The following is a 17,232-nucleotide window of genomic DNA, read 5'->3' as shown; positions in this document are numbered from 1 at the left end:
GAAAGTTCAAACCGGAAGCTAGTTTCCTTCCGTCTGGCTTGACAGAATAAAAATAAATGCGGAAGTTTGACTGAAGCCAGTTTCGCAGCTGAGAAACAAAGCGACGTGTTGAAGCTTCGCAGCTGGAAACTTTATATACTTCTGAGAACCGAAAGCGACCTAAAGGGTGAGTCCGGAACGTGTTATTACTTTCAATACATGTATTTATGCATTTTCACCAGTTTCCTATTTTAAAGAGCCGTTCTGCAGATTTCGGGCCACCATTAAAAAGTCATGCCGAGCCCCTAAAAATCAGACTGCGTTTAAAAATCCGCCAATTTAAGCTTTGACGTAGTTTTTTTCAGTGCAGCGACACTTCATCCGGTAAACGCTGGTTATATTATCTCCATATTTAATAAAAATGTGCGTTCCGCACTTCGGCCTCACGCACGTCGTTAATTTGCGTAAAGTCCCGTTCGAGAGAGTTGGTTCGCTCTTCAAGCGGAATGCAGAAAGCGGTTTGTCTGACCGATAAAAGATGAAATATCGCTCCAATAAACTGTGGCATGGTTGAAAAAACTCATGCCGAATCTTTCAGGACTCATCTCCACGTATGACTAGGATGTAAAACACGTGCTGCGGTGGTTCTGTATTTGTTTATATGCACGGAATTGTTAAATTAATAAAGTTTTGTATGTAGTTTTGTTCTTGTTCTTGCTGGAGATGAGACTGACTTGTCAGTGTCCATTTTGTGAAAGATGACATCGAAACATCTTCATGAGCAGCTACTCATGAAGATAACTTATGAATGTGTTCTTCACTCGGCCTTGACCCGGACCTCCACCTTGCCTCCACCTGGCCCACTTTCACTTTCACTATGAAGGAAACACTGCGTTTATATTTCTACAGAAACAAACTTCACAAAGCAGCAAACAAGATGAACGTCAGTCTGTTGCATTATAGGATGTTACTGCTGACGCGGTTATTTAACAATTTTACAAAATAGTGTTTGTTTTATTTGTAAAAATGTGACTTTCTAAAGGAGCTGAAGTGATCTGATGAATGTGGTGAAGTATCATAAAGTACAAGTAGCTGGAGCGCAGTACTCAGTGTGTACTCTGTGTGTTCAGCTCCATCATGGCCGACGTCTACTCTGGGACCACCACCCCCAACCCCAAGTCCTCCTGTCTGCGGCTGCCCTCAGAGGCCTTGGAGAAGGCCCGCTGCGCCTTCAAGGTCATCCAGGTGGTGAGTTCAAGGATGCGTCGCACGTTTGGTCGACGAGGAGAACAAACGGGAGCTGAGAGAGTCTGAACAGACACCTCGGGGAGAAGGTTTTCAGATTGAATGAAAGTGTGTGTGTGTGTGTGTGTCAGCTTCCTCTTCATGATGCTGCAGTGAAGGAAGTGAAAGTTGTGCAGAAAGCTGTCGTTAGCAGATCTAAGAGCTGGTGACCCTCTGCTGTTGCAACAGTTTGGGGGCGGGGAGGTCATATAGTGTGTGTGTGTGTGTGGACGCTTTGCATCCGGGCTGTTGGACAGAAAGAGGATGTCAAGATGTCCTTCATGAGGACGAGAGATGATTTTATTTATCAAACATCATTCAGTGAAAGTACTTTAATCCTCTCCTGTAGTAGACGTGAGCTGATCCTGCAGTAAAAGTACTCTGATTCTGCAGTAAAAGTACTCTGATCCTGCAGTAATAGTACTCTGATCCTAAGCAGAAAACAAGTTTATTTGTGGGTATTAAATGAGACTCTTAGGATAAAAATGTGTTTTTGATGTAAAATCTACATTTTGTCACACGCGATGCGTTCAAGGACCGTCAGAAAGATGGAAGATCTGACAGTCGATACACTTTTTACAGCTTGGCGTCGTGCCGATTGTTGAAAGAAAACACGCTCTCAGCCATACCCTCTGGTCCTGAGGCTCCGGTCTTTAAACTGAGCGGGCGAGGCCGACTTCCTCTTCCTGTTGACTCAGCACCCTGGACTCCACTTCTGATGAAACGCTCCACTGGTTCAATACTAGATAGACTGGTTTCATGTGACCCTCTACTGGTTTCATGCTCAGACTGGATCCATGTTCATAAATCAGGACGATGTTCTTCATGGGTTTATGGCCCGTAAACAGATGAAGAACATCGTCCTGACAAGAAAGATGCGGTTTTACTTTAGGTGTTAGGTGTTTTAGGTGTTATTAAGTTTCTTCCGGTTATAAACACAGCCCCTCTCCTAGTAGACAAAGCTCTTCCAACAGTAAGAAAGCGCCACCCCTAGTAGACAAAGTCCCTCACCTAGTAATGGCCTTCTTCCTGCAGTTGCTGTCCTTCGTGGCCTTCATCCTGGAGGAGACGGTGCACAGCTGCATCAGCTGCTCGGCGCTCTACTTATTTGAGTTTGTGAGCTGCTCGGCCTTCCTGTTCACGCTGCTGCTGCTCGTGCTGCTCTACACCGCCCTGCATGACCGCGTGGGCATCAGCTGCTGGCCCCGGCTGGTAAGAGTCATCACATGGGGTCAAACCCTGTAATTATTATTTTACCTGCAATGGCCTTATAACGCTGTCGTAATTTGACTTTTTGGAAAATATGAGTTTATTAGGATTGATTCCACTGTACAGTAAATATGAAGCTAGCTTAGTAAATGTTTACTCATGGAGATTTAACACAATATTCTCCTTTGATGGAAACATTATTGACACGTCTGAGGATTCTACAGTTCACGTGTGTGACGTTACACTCTGAGGTCGTGATGAAGGTTGCGTGTCCTCCTCTTCGTCGTGTTCTAGTACTTCATCCTGCAGCGCTGCAATATCAAAACCTTTTGTTTACTTTGTCTCCGAGCTGCAGCGTCGGTACCTGAAGACAAAGAGCGAGGAGGTCGTTGTGTTACAAGATTATATACATCTATATTATATTAATGACAACATTTCGAGCCCACAAGCACAACTCTGATCGTTATGCGAGGCATGAACACTTCTAAATATTTACATAGAAATATAAAAAGACTTAATCCATTTGACGCTTTGAACATCGGAACTTTATTTTGAAAAGCAGAAATCTAAATCGTTGGGCGTTTCAACAAAAAGATAAAAAAGTAACGATGAAGACGTCTATACTGCATCTTCATCCCTAATGTTTGCTTTTTAACTCAACCCTTTGTTTAAAAATAAAAGCCCTTCAGCATCTTTCTATGGCTGGGGCTTTTTTTGTTGCAGTGAAGCATTGTGGGAAATACAGTAAACGTGTCATTTTTATTAATTAGCAATGCAGTTAAATATGAATATTTATCTTTGAGTATTTTGTGTTGTTTTTGCTATAATTTATTAATAATGTTAGTTATTTTACCTGCGTTTTGGTCCATTGACGTTCATCGTGATGCGCAGGAAGTGCATGGCCTAAAAGCTCAGGAAGTCTTCTCATGAAGGTTTTAGAGACCAGTTTCCCTCCGTGGAGGCGGTGCCCTTCTCTCTCGATTTTCAAAATAAAAGTGTCTTAAAGCAGCAGGCTGGTGTTCAGGGCCGTGGGTCGTCTCCGGGCCGGGGGTTTGAGTCCCACAACCCGGCGTGCCCCCCGTGACAGCTCCACCGCACCGTAACACGAGCACCTGCGTTGAGGAGCTGCGCGTCCGCAACCGGCTGCCCGCAGGTCTGACAGCGGCGGAACAGCTGCATCAGGCTGTGGCCGGAGACGACTGCTTCGTCTTCGTCAGACGTTGCATTAAACTCGTCGTCCCGAGGGTCGACCGACACCACGATGCAGAAGCTTTCTTCTTTTTCTGCCGCTGCAGGCGGCTGAGAGGAGCTTCCTGCATCGCCGGCTGTTGCCTGTGAACAACAGCAACTGTCAATAAAACAACGTGACGTTGTAAACAACCAATCAGTGTTTAGACCAACAGGACCAGAGCTAGTAACATTAACTGAGTCACGAACGGAGAACCAATAAAAGAGCTAGTAACGTTAGCAGCATCACTAATGGAGAACCAACAGGAGGAGAGCTAGTAACTAAATAAACTTTGGTCTTAAACTTGTCAATTTAAAATATGTATATATAAAATCCCCAATTCCAAAACTAGGATTGCATCAACATAAAATATTCACAGAATTTTTTTTTTACACTTTTTAGTTAAAATAAAAAAATAAAATTAGCAAGACAGTTAAATATGGATATTTTATAGTTAGTTTTATTATTAATTTGGTACGATTATGACCTGAGCGCTGCTTCTTTCCGGAGCACCCGGCTGCTCCGCGCGCCCTCTCCCGGGGAACACCGTCGGCACGGCCCTGCTCTTCAGCGCCGGTTTGGGCGCCACGTTGAGGATCTTGGCCCGGAAGTCCTCCTCGTAGTCCTCGGGCTGGAAGTGCAGGCTGCACACGCGCACGCCGCCGTACCTGGACGCGGGCGTTCGCTCGTCGTAACGCGGGTTCCGGATCGCGCGCAGCCAAGCTCTGCAGCGCGGCGGGTCCCTCGTCGGCAAACCGTGGAAGATGACGCCCATCGACTTGGCCTCGTCGTAGCCTTTACACCCGGGAACGCAGCACCGCCACGGCATCGCACCGGCGCCGAAGGCTCGGAGAACAACTGAGGAAGCGGGAAATATTAATAGAATAAGCGTTATATCGCGGCTGTAGCGGCCAAATGTGTTTGTTTTTTTAAAGAAAAGGGAAAACAAACAGCGTCGTAAAGAGCAGCGAGCAACTTCCGGTTTTCTTCTTCTACTGAGAGATTTCCGGTAGTTTAACGCTGGTGGTGTAATGCTGCTCCCCACAGGCTGAAAACGGCGCTACAGTTATATTATTATATCATATTCCTTTAAATAATATAATGCGTTTGCTTTTTCCAGCATTTGATACATTTATATAAATCTTGAGAGTTTCAATAAAGCTTAAATAAAGGGATAGCTTTATAAATATAGCTTCAAGGAAGAAAACAAATATGTGAAATTTTGCTCACTTTAACCTCCTCAGAGCTCTATATATATATATATATATATATATATATATATATATATATATACATATACATTCATTCATTCATTCATTCATTCATTCATTCAAGCACGCTCACGACCGTAAATCGCATTTAAAGTAAAAGCAGTGCCGCTGTAATGCATTCATGGTGTTCCGGACTGGGAGAGCCGTAAGATGCCCAGGTCTGAACTACGCTGTCTGGGAGAGATTTCATCTATCTTAAATTTTAGCATCTTGAACATGTTGATCTGGTTTGTTTCAACATAAATAATATATCTGTCGATTAAACAAAGAAAACATGTTCAGAGCCATGCTAGCTGTTTCCATCCGTTTCCAGTCATTATGCTAAGCTAACATGCTTCACCTGCTGTACAGAGAAAATGAATGAGAACATTTCAGGTTTGACAGATTGTTTGCACAGTAAACCTCAGACCTCCTCCTCCTCAGGACTTTGTGTACACCGTCGTCATCGCAGTCTTGTTCCTCCTGTCCTCCATCATCTTCGCCTCCAGCAACAGCGACACCACGATAGAGAAAAGTGCTGTGGTAAGACACTCTACTGTCCTTTCCTACGGCATCCTTTCCTCTCCTACCTCCTTAAGTTGCTACCTCCTTTTACCTTTTTACCTCCTTTTTTCCTCCTCTAGGTTCTTATTACCTTCACTACCTCCTCCTTTTCTTCCATAGCTCCCTCTTTCCTTTCCTAACTCCTCCTTTCTTTCTATACGTCCTTCTCTCCTTCCTTAACATCTCTTTCCTGCCAAACACTCCTTTTTCTCCCTACTTTATCACTTCTCTCATTTTCTCCTCTCTGTCCTCCCTACCTCATCCCTTATCTCCTTATTTCCTCCCTCCTCTCTTTAATGTGTTTTTAACACTTTGTCTCCTCTTCTAGGCATTTGGTTTCCTAGCCTCCTTGGCGTTCCTGGTGGACCTCGTCCTGTTCGTGAAGACTCACGGTTTCCCGTTCCAGAAAGACGGGAAGCCGACGCCCACTAGCGGCGTCGCCACGGCGTCTGACCCTCCGGCGGAGACGGCGAAGCTCAACTCAGCGCCCAGCGAGGCGGATTGAGCCTGAGCGCGGGTCAAGTCATCTACGTGCCGGCCCTTTAACTGGAGGCGGAGTTTCAGCCACACGGCGCCCATCTTTAGAGTTATTTTTATTGCAGCGCCGAGGTCTTTAACATATTCAATCAACACATTCAAAGAACCACTCAACGGTTCTGCGTTCCGTCTGAAAGGAATAGGACGCGGTTCTTCAAGAACAGAGACACTAGAACCACAGAACCACTAAAGATTCTGCTGTAAAGTCTGTTTTCAAGACGTTTAAATCAACAATGAATCAGATTAATTTATGGATTTATTGTTTCTTTTCATTTTGATTATCATAAAATTTAAACAAATTGATTTTAGCTCAAAGTAAAAGCAGTTTGGTTTAAATCAACACATCTTGTTGTTGCACAGAATTAAAACACACAGTCGTTACAACACAATAAATCTGAGTCTACGTAGTCTTTAAATTTTTTTCCGTTGGGGCCCTGAATGCCTCATGAGCGTTTAGTCAGGTGACGTTTGTGCCAAAATGAAGAAGTTTCTTTCTGATGATTTGAGAAAACCTTCCTGATATATTTTATTTCTACTAAACTTTTTAATTCAACCAGTTTCTAACAGCAGAGATGTGTTTTTATATTGTTTTATATATCAGTTTGTGTGTTTTCAAGGTTTGAATCGACTTAATTACTTTTATTATTATGTGTTTTATAAATAAAAGGATGCCGTTTTTGTCAAATTTGATCACATTCTGATTATAAATTATGAAGAAATAATCCCGTCTAATTGTTATTGTTTTAAATTAAATGTAAACTGTCGTTTTAAATTCTCGTTGGAATGAGTTTTTTCGTAATCGTGTCAAAGAAACTCTCATATTTGTATATTTCTACCTCTTCACTCGAATCACATCCTGAGACGTTGAATTAAACCGTGACGTTAAACGAGATGAAGTCAAGAGTTTTGACGCATTAATATTAGTGTTGTGTTTGTCAGAAGGGAAAACAGACTTTAATCTGTAAAACATAACCTTCCAAACTGTTGATGTTTTATACTCAATGTTCATAAAAGAGGAAACACTTTTACAATCATAGTTTATTAATAATCAAACATTGAATATGTTGTTTTTCCTGTTGTTCAGACAATCCAGAAATCATTTTTATATCAACGTCCGGACCAAGTAGAGTTTATTTTGGAGAAAATAAATGTTTTTGTAATATATTATGTGTATATTTCCCATGATGCTTTTCTGTCTGTAAAACATAAATTTGTGTCTGACTTTGTCGTTTTAAAAAGTTTCTTTTCTTATTATACTGTCATTTATTAAACACATTTTCAAGAAATACAAGTTTTTTTAAACTTATTATTATTATGTATTATTGGACATCATGAGTCTGAATCATTAGTGGTTTGAGTGAAACTCATTTAGATTTTCTGTTAGAATAATAATAATCAAAATCCCAAGAAACCTTTTGTACAAATTACACGTAAACAGTTTCATATTGTTCTCATTTCCACATTGTGGAGAGAAGAAGTTTAATTCATCTTGAAATGGAGAAAGAAGGAAATGATGACATCACTGTTTTCATCAGCTCTGAAAGACAGAAATGTTCCTGTCAGTGATGTCATTTCCTCTGAGGGGACTTCCTGTTTTACTCTGAAAGGATGCTTCATCTGTGATGAAGAGTAGTGATGAAAAGCAATGATGAAGAGCAGTGATGAAGAGGTCGGTGTCTCACCTCTGAGGCGTCGTCAGTTCTCTTTCTTGTCTTCACATGTCCTGAACACAGAAACAGTTCAGAGGAAATGAAATGGTGATGGTGTGATTAAAGGTGTAGAACCAGAGAGTGATGGTGTGATTAAAGGTGTAGAACCAGAGAGTGATGGTGTGATTAAAGGTGTAGAACCAGAGAGTGATGGTGTGATTGAAGGTGCAGAACCAGAGAGTGATGGTGTGATTAAAGGTGTAGAACCAGAGAGTGATGGTGTGATTAAAGGTGGAGAACCAGAGAGTGATGGTGTGATTAAAGGTGTAGAACCAGAGAGTGATGGTGTGATTAAAGGTGTAGAACCAGAGAGTGTATCTTACTTGTGGATGACCATGGATGCCACTATGATGATGAGCAGCGTGAGCAGAGAGAAGAGAACCAGAGGAACAACCAGCAGGGAGTCCAAACGTTTGCTTCCTGTGAAGCAGAAATGGAAGTAAGAGAACATCAGGAAGAAACTCTCATTGTGTTACAAGTCTTCTGGATTCTGATGTTAGTTTTGTTTCTATCGCTTCTCAAGCTCTTCATCACAGATCCGCATTGCCCGACATGAAGTTACACATGTTTTTATTTTAAGGTTGTAAAAGTAATCTCTGCCTGTACCGCCAAAATAAAAGTCAATATGACGTCAACTAGGATCCTTGTTTGGTGGCAAAGTGAACAGAGGAACAGACCTTCATCTTCTTCTTCCTCCACTAACACACTATGAGGTGTGGAGCGTGTCACGATGTTGTTCTTCAAGCCACAGGTGTAGTTCCCAGAATCCCCTGCACTCAGAGAGCCGAGGTGGAGGGCGGGGCCAGTGAATGTGAGGGCGTGGCAATCCCTGAACCAGGTGACCTCCAGTTGGTGGAAGGAGCACGTTGTGTTGCAGGTCAGAGTGACTGCTTCACCTCTTTTAAAGGTTCCCTCTCTGGAGCTTCTGATCTCCATCTGAGTTACATCTGAAAGATTGAAATCGACATCACGATCATGAGAGTATTGATCAGCAGAATCAATGAGAGGACGATGGAGACAACCCTACGGATACTCGTCCCTCGTTACAGTCAAACCTGTGGTCGACTATTATTGCCTTTATTATTTTTGACAGCATTATGACGCGATGATCTTACCAACGACTCTGACTCTCACTCCCGGTTCGCCAACAAAACTCGCTCTTGGCATATTTCCTTCCATTCTGAAGTGAAGAGTTGCATTGTCTTCCTTCTGCACATCTGTGATCTGTAGAGAACAGTTTCCCTTCTTGTCTCCCAGGTATCTGTAACGAGGGTTGTTGAGGTTGTTTTTTTCTTCGCTGTCGTACACAGACGGAGTGTAGCTGAAACAAAGTGAATTGTCCTGGCACCAAATGACTCTGGTGATCTGGACTTCTTCACCATTAGTAACAGCCGGTGTGAAGGTGCAGAGGAGCGTGACAGACGATCCCCTCACTGCACAAACTGGACCTGGATAGTTCACCTGTTGACTCCCAGCAGCTGAAGAACACAACACAGTGACGGACGCTGAGTCCAGGAACACAAAGACCTTCATTTAGGGCCAGAGCTGTGCTACCAACACTGAAAATAGACCTCCAGTAAAGGGCCGAACACAGAAAAGAACAGTTTGAAGGTACAAGTGAACAAAGAGTCAGACGTTAACGTCTCGTATAAAGTCCACATCTCACCAGCCAGCAGAAACATGAAGCACCAGGAGGCCTTTGGGTCCAAAACTGCCATCCTAATCGACTCCACGGTTTCTGGTTCAAAGCGTCTGCTCAGACCTCAGCAGTGGTGAGGAAGACACTGACTGTAAAGAGAGGAAGCAACCACCAAGTGTCTCAACTCAACCGCTCTGTTCCTGTAAGCAGACCAGAGGAAGATCCTCAATGTTTTATCATCATGCTGAAGGAGACAGAGTTATTGTCAAAGATATATTCATGTTTCTCTTTAAGTCGCTACAACAAACATGGAAGCAGACAATCTATGTTCAATTTCATTCACTTTCTTACGAGGTGTATGAATTAAAAGGAAAAGTCAGTTCTAAGAACTCTCTTTGTTGTGTCCTCACCACAAAGAAACAGAAAGTTATACGTGGAACAATTTCGAAACTATTTCACAGACGAGTGACGTAAGTGAACGGGGTTTGGTGGAGTTATTGCAATAAAGAGATAGAACGAGGATGCTGAAATAATCACATAATGTGTTTATTGCCTCAAGGCTTTTTGACTTTACCAGGAACCTCAATTTCAACTAAATAAAAGAAGAACAAAATGATGTTCACTAAATGATGAAACGCTCTTGTTTGTGTTTTTAGGGTCGGTTTAGATCCAGTTAAAAACATGAGATTGATTTGATTGGTTGTTGTTTTTTTGACCTTGCAAAGCTATGTACAGTTGCAAACCCATATGAATCAATCTAATGGAGGTCCGTAAACTACAAGTAGCCTACACGTCAAACAGGACGTGACTGGTTCTGTGACTTCCTGTGTAATATTTGAAAGGGACTGAAAACTGTCCATCTGCAGAGGGTTGAACGGCACCAACAAACGTCTCAAATTACAAATATAACACGAAAGAAAAAGAAGTGAAATACAACAGGCAGTATCTGGGTTTAACTTCAACCTCACAGCCTGGACACAAGCTGTTCCACCTCCTCCCCTCTGGGGGGCGCCACAGAGCTGTGTCGACAGAACCAGTAGACACAGGACCAGCTTCTCTCCACCAGCCGTCACTCTGATGAACAGTTAACTCCTCCATCTGCACGACCTACACTTTGTTTTGTCCCTGTTGCCTTTAATATATTTTTATATTCATCTTGTTTATTGTATATAGTGTATAAGTATAAAGACCGAAGTGAAACCGGAGTCATATCACAAATATATATATATATATATATATATATATATATATATATATATATATATATATATATATATATATATATATATATATATATATATATATTACTTCTCAATCCTGGACATGGACCAAAGAAGGAGTGGCTTGTCCCTCACAGGGACCCTTACTACTGAACACACTGTTTATGTTGTTCCCTAATGAAATAAAACGGTTTCTTCTGGTACCTGTTCAGAAAAAGAAAACAGGTTGATAAACTATACATGTATGTATGTTAACTTGCTGTTGCTCCAGAGTGCTGTTATATTGTTCAGATAACATTACTTTCAAATAAAAGCCTGCAATACACTAGTTTTTACTTTATTATCGAATTTGGCGCATAATGTAATCAAAATGTAACTATATATATATATATATATATATATATATATATATATATATATATATATATATATATATATATATATATATATATCTTAGAAAGCACTCAATAAATTAAACTGTTATTATTGGAGGTGAATCCAAATTTCTCCACCTGAGCTCAAGCCCCACCCCCTCTTTGTACAAAACATGTTGTTCATGTGACGCCATGCTGTGATGGGGCTAGGGGCATTTAGATGAGGACCAGGTAGTCCTCCAGGAGAAGTCAGTCCTGATGGAAAGAAGAAATGCGACAGGAAGGTTTGGAAAAAACAAAATGACTTTTATTAAGACGACCAAAAAACACAAAATACTCCCTGAGTACTCAGGAACTTCACAGAGGCTTCGGTACGAAGCAGTTCTTCTTTACACAGAATACAAAAACACACAACTCCTCACTGGGAATTCAACAAAAAGGTGAGAGCACCACAGAGGTGTTGTCATGTGACCAAAGACCTCAAAGACCTCTAGAGACCCTCAAAGACCAACAAAGACCTCAAGAGACCCTCAAAGACCCCAAACACCTCCTCTCCTAGTGATGTTCTTCAAAAAAGGAGAAACATGTGGAGCTGCTTACAGTTATATTTTTTATGTGTCACAAGCATTTCTTGACTGCAAATTAATTTAATTTGCGTACATTTATTAATGTGTGTACATACATGTTTATTACATACATGTACACACACACACACACACACACACACACACACACACACACACACACACGCTTGTAAACAAAATAGTCTCCTGACCAGACCCCCCCCCTTGTGAGGGTCAGGTCAGGGTCTGATGGTCTTAAGAGGGTCTGGTGGTCTGGTCTGCCCTCCTAGTGAGGGTCTGTCCCCCAAAAAAAAACATAACAAGGACAAATTCCGGGCTTCAAGTGGTAAAAAAGAAATGAATTACGGCCTGACTTCCGGTCTCTGTCCACGGTGACGCAATCATTTATCAGCCTCATTGTTGTTGAACGACTCACACGAGCAAACAAACGAACTCCCACGAGACCACGTAAATCCCACGAGATTAGGATTCAAAAAAGAAAAAAAAAGGGGGGTGGGGGGGTGTAAACTCCCCTCTGACCCTCATGGAGACAAACAAACATGGATGAAATTATAAAAAAAAAAACTCGTAGCTACCAGTCCTGTGAGATTTCATTTTTAGAAAAAAACAGTCAGTTTATGTGTCCGTGCCGGGGACCGGGACCGCAGGGACCCCCAACCCGGGCTAAGGTCCCCCCGGTGCGGCATCAGCTCGGCCCGCTGGCCGCCGCCTCGGGGACCTGGAGCCTCCTCACGGCCTCTTTGATTAGGTTCCCCGAGAGGATTAACTCCTGCAGCATCCGGTGTGGGTCGTCGTCCTCTTCGTCGTCGTCGTCGTCTTTCCGTGTCTTGCTCCACGGTCTAATTCGGTCCCAGTCCGGGTCCCCGCTGCCGGACCCACCGGGGACTCGGTACGGGCTGGCCCGGTGGGTCCGGAGCCGCACGCAGCAGCCGCGGCGCCTCTGCAGCGGACCCCCGCCTCCTCCCGCTCCTCCGCCGGTAACGGGCTCCGGTCTGCCGGCGCCGGTGAGCCCGTGCAGACACGACACGGACACAGACACAGTCTTCTGGTGCGCGCCGCCGCCGCTATTGTTGTTGTTGTTGTGTAGCTGCAGCGCCTCTCCGATCTTCGTCACCAGCGCGTCCACCTCTTTGGAGTCCACGGACACGGACTGCTCCAGAAAGATGTAGTCCTCCTTCCGGCACGGCATGCTAGCTGCTGGCGGGGTATCCGGCTCTCGGTATCCGGCTCTCGGTGCGTGGTTTCGGGGGTGTTTACGTCCCTGGTCGCCGGCCGCTCCTCGCTCTCACCACGCCGCGACTAAACCAGGGAGCTGGATTTGTAAACAATGGATGACGCGACGTGGACCGTACCATGCTCCCCGTGGCAGGAGGGAGGGACGACTCATTTAAATCTAAATAAACTCCACTGTTACACGGTATGGAAAATACTTACTCACTTAGCATATCAGTTTATGATATACTGTTAGTGTAATAAAACATTATTAGAAAAAAAGTCAAGTGTAACGCTCGTTTGCGGGGTTTAATAGGTGATCACGGTTTCCCGCCTCGACCCTGAGCGCGCGGCCGCGGTGGGCCGCTCCTTCACGCGGACGTTACATAACTCGTAACAGTCTGCTGCTGTCTGTCCTCCGCGCGCGAACAAAGCGAGGCTCTTCTGTTTGTGATGGGAACATGCACGCGCACGTTCTGCTTACATGTGCACACGTGCACGAGCAATCTGCGTGAACGCTGACGATCATCACAATGACACAACCACACACAGCCACGTAAAATGTACAATTATTACATATATATATATATATATATATATATATATATATATATATATATATATATATATATATATATATATATATATGTATATACACACACACATCAAAAATGTGAATAATGTAAAAAAGAATGATTAAAAAACAGTCACATCATTGACTGTTACGCGCATATAATGATGCATAATTATGTATAACAATGCTTTCTTAAAGCACGTATTAAAATACATATACATATATATGTATATATGAATAATGCATATATGAATATATATATATATATATATATATATATATATATATATATATATATATATATATATATATATATATATATATATAATTGAATATCTGCATCAGCAGAGTGTGTAAATATGGCTGCAGCTGGCTGTGAGTACGATGTGTAAAAACGTGTGGAGCTGCTGATATCCAGCATGTGTGCATGCTGACAATAGGGCGCGTGTGTGAGTGTGTGTGTGTGAGAGAGAACATCGTGTACATTTCTGTTTCGCAGAAGCAGCAGCGGGCTGAACCCGGCGCTCCAGGCGCTGAGGCCCTGGTGACCATACAAGGAGCTGCTCACGTCCTGCACGTGGCCCGCCGGCCAATCACAGCGCCCGGCTCGGGTTTCCTGTGAGGTTCAATGCAGAGCGGCCTCCAGTCATACTGGGAACCAGTGAGCTGCTGGCAGTTAGGAGTGATACCATCATGAGAGAGAGATAAACAGCCTGCACCTCCCCAGACACACAACACACTACAAACAGCAAAGTACACACTACACACAGCAGAAACACACGACACACAGCACACAGCAGAAACACACTACACACAGAAGAAACACACAGCACACAGCAGAAACACACAGCACACAGCAGAAACACACTACACACAGCACACAGCAGAAACACACGACACACAGCACACAGCAGAAACACACATATAGATTAGATGTATTTATAGTGCATGAGAGATTCGAGTGGATTTAATTACCTGATAGTTCACAAAGCAGTTATTTGTCTTTGTGTTTTTTGGATGAATTGGATCAAACCTCCGACTTCATTAGAACACTTCAGAATAAATTAGAACTTAGAATAGTTTCTGTTCACAAAGTCTGCTTCTTATTTTCGTGAATTGTTCTAATTCATCCTCAAGTGTTCTAATCAAGTGTTCTAATCAAGTGTTCTAATTCATTCTCAAGTGTTCTAATCAAGTGTTCTAATTCATTCTCAAGTGTTCTAACCAAGTGTTCTAATTCATTCTCAAGTGTTCTAACCAAGTGTTCTAATTCATTCTCAAGTGTTCTAACCAAGTGTTCTAATTCATTCTTAAGCGTCCTAATCAAGCTTTCCTAAACGTTCTAAACCGTTCTCATGTGTTCTAATTCATTGTATCAGGACGTGTCGCTGCGCTGGAAGACCAACAGCAGAACCTTCTTCTTCCTCAGGTCCTGGAGGAGGAACACGTTGTTGTTGCCAGACGTGTCAACATGCGGGTTAAAGGTCACATGTTCACAGTGAGGATCCCTCACACTGTTCACTCAGGCTTCCTGATAAAAACACAATAACACAATAGCTTCACGCTTCGTTGAGTGAAAACCTCTCAAGAGTCTGAGGAGGAAACACAGACTCGTAGTTGCAATTCTGGACTAAGGTGTTACTATTATTGTGTCCACGCCCTGTGAGTCAAATTGAAAAAAAAAAAAAACCCTGCAAAAACCAGTTCCGACCTCCAGTGCTGGTCTTTGTGTGTCTGCAGTGAGAAGTCGCACAACAGGAGGAGGAAGCGACACACACTTCCTTCAGCCTTTCATGTTTTCCTGTTAGTGAGTCAGCGGAGACCGAAAATACAATTCCTGTTTGTCTGCTGCTCTCACAGGTTCCCTGAACACACCACCACAACAGCAATATGTGTGTGTGTCAGTGTGTGTGTGTGCGTGTGTTTTCAGTGTGTGTGTGACCTCATCCTCTTCCTTTGGTTCTGTGGTTGTTTGTGTGTGTGTGTGTGTGTGTGTGTCTGTGTGAGTGTGTAAGAGAGTGAGTGTGTTGACAAAAATCTCTTGTAAATCGTCCTTTCTGTTTTCATGTTTTCTCAACCTGTTTTGGTATCTTTTTCGTTTATTTTATAGCATTATTATTCATTTTGTGAGTGTGTGTGTGTGAGTGAGTGAGTGTGTGAGATAAACAGGATCTAAAAAGGAGATTAACAAACCTTACGGATAACAACACTCATTGAAAACACTGCTCGGGTGGGGGAGGGGAGGAGGCGGGGCTTCCAGGAGGTCAGAGTCTCAAGGCCTGTCATGAGGTCTCACAGGTCGGTGGAGGCTCCTCTGTGTTTAGAGAAACATTCACACCAACAACAGTCCTCCAGTTGGTGGTAAAACACAAACCAGGAAGTCATGAAGCTGCTGAAGCTGTTTAAGCAGCCTGAAGCCTTTTCTTGGTAGTTTATTAAGAATGAAGCGTAGACGACCGTCTCCTGTTGACCACCAGTGGTCGACTCCTCTGGTTGTGTAGAAGTGTATATATACGTGAGTCTACTTCTCTCTTGATGTATTCCCTCAGTAAAAATCAGTTCACGGTCTCAACCTCTATAACGGTACGACAGTCCTCAAAGTCTCACTTGGTTTATCAGTCGCTAATGTTCGCTAACTCCATAAAATTATGGACCTGGAGCCGAGGGCCAGAGATAGAAAGCCAGCCTGCGTTGAGAGACGCAGCACATGGGGGTTTCTTGACAGTTAAGAGAGCATTGAACCTTTACAGCCTCGTCCATCTGACCGGCTCTTGTGAAACTCATCTCCGATGTTTATTTCCAGCACCATGACGTGTTTTTTGGGCGCTGTGGCTAATTTGGGAAAGTGCATCTTCTAAATGTGTGTCTTGCCTCGGTCACCGCAAAGCCTTAAAAAAAAAAAAGTTATATTTTTGCGATCATTATTCTGTCCGTCCCTCGCTCCCCTTCAACAGCCCGGCCGAGCTGAATGGAGCGCGAGCTGAAAAGAAAACAGGCCTTTCAGCCCAGAGAATCAACTTTGATAGCAGTTGGAGCTCTGCCAAGCCGCTCCGGGTTCACCGAGTTGTTGCTCCCATTCGGCGAGAGGCCGAGGGAGACACACCCCTCGCTCTCCCGCACAGGAATGTGAGGAGGCTGCACATGGCAGGAAGTCATAGCAAAGGATTTTTTATTTTATTTTTGTGTTGCTGTGCCGTGAGCCTGCAGGCCGATGTTGTGAGCATGCACAGGGAACATGAATCACAGCCTCGCTCATTAAACAGTAAAATTGAACAGATGAAGTTACTGTTGTGTCCCTGAAGCCGACGGAGGGCCCCGCTCAGCTGATCGGGGCCGAAGAAATGAGTCCTTTTATCGCATTTGAAGGTTAGAACATCTTCTGTGACGGCCGTGAGATGAACCCAGAAGTCACTGTGTTCTGTCAGTCCACTCCCATGTGGTGCACTGGTACACAGTGTGCCTCCCAACAGGGCTGTGGTGCACCAACGCCTCTTCTTCTTTTTAAGGTTAAATTGCAGCCAGACAAAGCCTCACCGCCAACATTCAGCAGCAATTTACTTACATACCCAAGGTACCCAACGTACCCAATATATCCAACATACCCAATGTATCCAACGTCCCCAACGTTCCCAACGTCCCCAGCGTTCCCAACGTACGACTAATATCTAACCAGCAACACGTGTCAATTTTGGCTGGTCGTTTGAAAGTAAACTTCCATTCTCGCTGGAAACACTAGTTGAGGAAACAATTGGTGGTTGGGGTTAAGATGTTGACGGTGACCTTACTGAAGTACACAGATTACTTGACTAATTAATGAATGAACCGCCTCTTCCACGTCTTCAACCGTTTACACTTAATAACGTGGAAAA

General features: G+C 43.5%; 4 protein-coding genes across 4 annotated transcripts; 1 reads left to right on the top strand and 3 right to left on the bottom strand.

Annotated features, from left to right (window-relative positions):
• The first annotated feature begins 47 nt into the window (after positions 1–47).
• cmtm6 (CKLF-like MARVEL transmembrane domain containing 6) lies at positions 48–7,306 on the top strand. The gene is made up of 5 exons (XM_068570737.1): positions 48–166; positions 1,110–1,227; positions 2,299–2,475; positions 5,395–5,493; positions 5,843–7,306. Exons 2-5 carry the CDS (start codon positions 1,117–1,119, stop codon positions 6,017–6,019), a joined length of 564 nt encoding a protein of 187 aa, XP_068426838.1. The 5' UTR covers positions 48–166; positions 1,110–1,116; the 3' UTR covers positions 6,020–7,306.
• Positions 1,671–4,682, bottom strand: LOC137781768 (uncharacterized). The gene is made up of 3 exons (XM_068570736.1): positions 4,188–4,682; positions 3,326–3,804; positions 1,671–2,836 (listed from the first exon to the last, which is right to left on the bottom strand). The coding sequence occupies exons 1-2, from the start codon at positions 4,527–4,529 to the stop codon at positions 3,493–3,495; spliced, it is 654 nt and encodes a 217-aa protein (XP_068426837.1). The 5' UTR covers positions 4,530–4,682; the 3' UTR covers positions 1,671–2,836; positions 3,326–3,492.
• Positions 7,307–7,746: 440 nt separating the features above from the next.
• LOC137781119 (myeloid cell surface antigen CD33-like) lies at positions 7,747–9,478 on the bottom strand. The gene is made up of 5 exons (XM_068569702.1): positions 9,427–9,478; positions 8,876–9,238; positions 8,438–8,707; positions 8,084–8,180; positions 7,747–7,774 (listed from the first exon to the last, which is right to left on the bottom strand). Exons 1-5 carry the CDS (start codon positions 9,476–9,478, stop codon positions 7,747–7,749), a joined length of 810 nt encoding a protein of 269 aa, XP_068425803.1.
• Positions 9,479–11,278: 1,800 nt separating this feature from the next.
• Positions 11,279–12,866, bottom strand: gbp (glycogen synthase kinase binding protein). Its single transcript, XM_068570082.1, has one exon. It carries the CDS (start codon positions 12,764–12,766, stop codon positions 12,263–12,265), a length of 504 nt encoding a protein of 167 aa, XP_068426183.1. The 5' UTR covers positions 12,767–12,866; the 3' UTR covers positions 11,279–12,262.
• Between the last annotated feature and the right edge of the window lie 4,366 nt (positions 12,867–17,232).

Source organism: Clinocottus analis, unplaced genomic scaffold, assembly GCF_023055335.1.
Source record: "Clinocottus analis isolate CAN_PGR_092001 unplaced genomic scaffold, fCliAna1.0.p SCAF_9, whole genome shotgun sequence".
NCBI classification, from domain to species: Eukaryota; Metazoa; Chordata; class Actinopteri; order Perciformes; family Cottidae; genus Clinocottus; species Clinocottus analis.
Note: the sequence above shows the minus strand (reverse complement) of the source record. Positions and strands in the feature narration are given on the sequence as shown.